Genomic DNA, 4,463 nt, shown 5'->3' with positions numbered 1-4,463 from the left:
TTATTAGGGCTGGGGTCCTAACTTGCCTGTCCAATGGCTGTCTCTCGTCAAAACCCAGGTCCATACATATGTTAAGACTACGAAATATGCCGTAAAATGGAGGAGCTTTTCAAATAGATCATGGACTCTGAGTTAAGGTCCTCGGCAGCAAATCATGACAAAGTCATTCTGCAATGGCTGTGTGCAGGCACTTAATGTCCAAACATCTACATTTTGCATACTAATCTTTAAGTGTTAAATGCTACGTTAAAGGCTTCATGTTCTCTCAACTTCTCAAAGTGTACTGCAAAGGTTGACTTGGATATGGTGTTAGAAGTTTAAGTTAGTAGTCTCTGCTTCACTAAAATGGGAACTGACTTTCTGTGCTTCATATAGAATTTGACAGCCTAAAAGCAGTAGTAGCCCAAACATGGTGTGTACCAGAACAATCACTGTTATCCTTTCATTCAACGTGCAACATAACTAGTGTAAGCTATTTGCAGCATTAACAATTTCTCTTGTTGATGTCATGTAAGATGGTACCAAGTGATGTGTGATACAAAATAAACGCTGTGTGATACAATATAAACAGCAAATGGGAAAAAAAATTGTATCTCTCGAATTCATAATTAAAAATATTTATGCAATTGTGGTATTATACATTGCCCCATAACACTTTACAACAATTCCACGTCTTGCAAAGAATATTTCTGTGCAAGTTAATAGGCCGGTAAGATTCCTAGCTGCATTGAGACCCCTTCCCCCTTGGGTAACACTGAATTTCTGAAATGATACTACATGATTCTGGTATGACATCATCATAAACCCATCCACTCGTATCTTCCCCTCAAGGGTCTTTCATTCACAGGATCAAAATTATATCTGCAACAAAAACCAACACTTTCAATGATGAAGCAATCACAGAAACCCTCTGCAGCAAAACTAAGGTTCGAGAATATAGCTTCCAGGTTGACCAACCCTAATAATGCATGATGACCACAAACAAAAACTTTCTGCACTAAGACTAAGATTTGAGAATGTGGCTTCCATGTTAACCAACACTGACAACAGATCATGACTCACACAGACCTTTCAATAAATCTTCTGCGTTCTTGCTGTTCTGCACCTTGAAAGAAGGCCTCGATTTCACTTGAAGATGGAGCCTCGTTTGCCCTGTTGAATGGTGGGGCACTTAATGATCTACCTTGACCACGCCCGGCCCGACGTGTTCGTGATGTGGATCCAGGAGCTTCCATACTCCGTACATAACTATCTGGAGTACTTTCCCGGGTTCCTCTCCTATGTCTACACATGCATTGGGACAATGATTAACGCAAGAACACCAAGCTAAAGCACACTCCACACTTTTAGGGTATCATCTTTTTACCTGTCTTTGTTGGAATGCCCGGTAATCATCGGGCTTTCTCCAAAGAATTGCTCAACCTGCATAGACATAAGTTCCAAATTCAACAATGTGCTTTGTAGGCTGAAAATTCTGTGTACTTAGTAATAATCATAAAAAAGATATGTACCTCTGCATTCATGTCCATATGAGAGGGACCTGCTCGCCTTGAAAAGGCAACCTCTTTATCAATCTCCATGTCTTTTCCACTAGCTAGACTGGCGAGCTCTTGCCTCTGATGTCTTGTCAGTATCCCCAAGGGTTGTCTCTCAGACATTGACACTGAATTGCTTGTAGATGCTGTAGGGGTAACTCTTCTCCGAAGGATTGACCCTGCATCAACAGCAGAGGATTGCAAACGCAACTGCCTTGTGGGACTGGTATTGCTGCCTACCACAGGGCGAGCAGAACCGTGCCGGGTGCTGGCACAGGGTGAAATGTGGATTTTAGATGATTCATCACCAGAGTTGCTGCATTTTGAAATATAATTCTTCAGCAAAGCGTGGCCAGCATCATCAGCTGCTTCTTCTCCAGCTCTTGCAATGGAGCATCTGGACACCTTTTCAAGCCGCCTGCTGCGGAGCTCCATGTAATTTTCCTGCCCTGGCGCTTCAGCTGTGGATGCAGTGTGGCACTCCGATGAATTGTGAGCATCGAGCTGCTTGAGACTTTCGTTGCCGGTGTGAGCTGCAACCTTTTTAAGGTCCCTCTGCAAAGCTAGGGCCCTGGCTCTCGTGCGAACACCCAGAGCTCCTTCAATAACTGGCATTTTGCCAACGCCTTTCCCTTTCCGCATGTATTTCCCCATGCTGGACGCCCTCTTCCTGCCCGGTGATGGAGCCACGTTTACTGACACGGATAATTTCCTGCTCACTGGCTATGGCTATGGCAAGGTTCAACAACCTCTCAACTTCCCAACCTGTACTTGTAGCAAATGATCAGAGACCGCATTTTACATAGAGCCTTCTGCTCAGTTCTGTAATTTACAGAAGCAAGAATTGAAGAAAACTCCTCGAGGACCTTACCATGTACAGTCTGACTGCAAGGCCCTGATGCAGAGGCGAAATCATGCGAATTTTGTGAGAAGACAGGAGGGCTAGCTCAAAAATGGAGCTTCCGTACGTACGCTATACAGGGGGCGTTTCGGAAAGACTAGTCAGGACATCTAAAGCTGCCGTCCAAGGACAACGCAAAGGAGGGGAGAGTTAGAATACCATGTGGGCAGAGGTCCCGTCAAAAAGAGCCCTTTTCCTGCTCAAAGGCAAGCTGCCATAGCCTTAGCTCTTCAAAGCACGCTGAGCTGCAAGAATGCGAAAGAAGACGAGCAGGAAGAGGAATTCAGAAGGGGGGAGACACAGTTTGGCAGTGTCTTTACGCTACCGTTGCTGGAAAGGTACCATAATTCGCTTGCTTGAAGAGTCTCTTGAGCAAAAGGGCCGAAAAAGCTTCGAGACTACTGGCTATGGCGGAAAAAAGCAAAACAGCACATTCAGAGGCGGACGGAACGTTCGGCCAAAACGTTAAAGTGGAAGGAAGACGATGACGGGGGCGGGATAGTCTCGTTGGATCTGTGATATTCGACGGTTAAGATGGGGTTAAAGGGAGGAATTAGATTAGGGCTAATTGCGGGGGTAAGATGCAGAGGCGTCCAAGTGGCGAGGATGGCGAGGAGTGTGAGCCGTTGATTCGCGGGAGGGGAGATCGATGACGTGGTATCCGATCGGACGGTAGGTGGCCCAAGCGGCTTTGCATGTGAGTGACTTGCAGCGCACGCAGTCACCAGTGCGCACAAACGGGCAGTCAAGAAACCGTCCGCGGGGCTGCCCGGCTCGGGCAGGGAGTGGGGGCGGGCGGGCGGCCACGCGCCGCGTTCGCTGCCGTCATTTTTTTTCCCCCCCCCGTCGGGCCCCTTGTTTTAATCATTAATGTTTTCTAAAAAAGCTGGCCACCGTGACACGACCGTCAATTTTTACCGTTTTCGCGCCGGCCCTTTTAACGGGCCCCATTTACGTATTTTTTCGATCCGACCTCGGATCCTGTTTTTCCCCCCCCTTCCCGCACACGCGGGCCCATGATTTTTTTTTAAAAATTCGAAAAAAATAAGCCCTCTCAGCATCAGAATAATGCTTTTAGATTCCCCCTCTTATTTACGCCTCCCAATATAAAAATATACGTACGCTTCGTGCCCGTTCGATTCGACCGTAATTTTCTTCGTTATTCACTTGTACTATATTTTTTTGTATATACTGTATCTCTAATTCTTTCAGCTTTTGTTAAATTTTGTGCGTAATTTCCTGCGTTCTTAATTCTTTCTGCCTTTCTCAAAATTTATGCGTAATTTTCTGCATTCACCGTTTGTACTATATTTTTTGTAATTTCCTGCGTTCACCGTTTGTACTGTATTTTTTGTAATTTCCTGCGTTCATCACCCGTGCAACATTATCGTAATTATTTATCACACAGAGTTGAATATCATTAAACGTGGCGCAACCGACATGGGTTTTTATTTAGCTTATACATCTATTTATGTGCAAATAAAATATAATCTCAAAGGCCGGCGGACAATGTGTACCCTAAGTTCCAACTTCCCGGCCCGCCCATATTGAGACCAAGGGGACCAGGTTCCACGGGGGCCCCGCCCGCGGGTTCCACGGCATCATCCCAACCTTGGCCAACCTTCATAACCCATGCTTAAGAAAAATGTATATATTACCCAAACTTTGTACTTCAGAAATTGAGGTTTATTTTCCATCCTTTATATAAATTTTCTAGTAGATTAACCTTCAATAAATTTTTATAATCATTTACATGTGGCTCAAAGAAATTTTTTTGGGTGTGTTTAAAACTTTTAAATGTTAGTAGTATAACTAAGTAGTTTGACTAGCATGATAATAGCCAACGAATTCTACTGGGTATTCATTCTCACACCACCACCATGATGCACTGCTTGCATGCAAGGCCAAGTTTATGAAGGAGAATGAAATTGTGCAAAAATCGACACATATTAGTTTCTCTCAATCTAAGTCATGGGAATAAAGTTGGCACTACAATTTTCGCTTAACTTGGGCGTGGAAAAATGGTG

The 4,463-nt window shown here is 44.6% G+C and overlaps 1 protein-coding gene across 5 annotated transcripts; it reads right to left on the bottom strand.

Annotated features, from left to right (window-relative positions):
- Nucleotides 1–577: 577 nt before the first annotated feature.
- LOC147612509 (uncharacterized) lies at nt 578–2,966 on the bottom strand. Of its 5 annotated transcripts, XM_086783134.1 has the most exons (6): nt 2,596–2,966; nt 2,407–2,508; nt 1,512–2,344; nt 1,367–1,422; nt 1,069–1,284; nt 578–861 (listed from the first exon to the last, which is right to left on the bottom strand). In XM_086783134.1, the coding sequence occupies exons 3-6, from the start codon at nt 2,187–2,189 to the stop codon at nt 798–800; spliced, it is 1,014 nt and encodes a 337-aa protein (XP_086639260.1). In that variant the 5' UTR covers nt 2,190–2,344; nt 2,407–2,508; nt 2,596–2,966; the 3' UTR covers nt 578–797. The 5 variants fall into 5 exon arrangements, with proteins under 5 accessions (XP_086639260.1, XP_086639257.1, XP_086639258.1 ...); XM_086783131.1 differs by having other exon boundaries at nt 2,407–2,966; XM_086783132.1 differs by having other exon boundaries at nt 1,512–2,300; nt 2,407–2,966.
- Nucleotides 2,967–4,463: the final 1,497 nt, after the last annotated feature.

This window comes from Cibotium barometz, chromosome 45, assembly GCF_041138505.1.
Source record: "Cibotium barometz isolate CiBa-2024 chromosome 45, ASM4113850v1, whole genome shotgun sequence".
NCBI lineage: Eukaryota > Viridiplantae > Streptophyta > Polypodiopsida > Cyatheales > Cibotiaceae > Cibotium > Cibotium barometz.
This window is presented reverse-complemented; position numbering and strand designations above follow the sequence as displayed.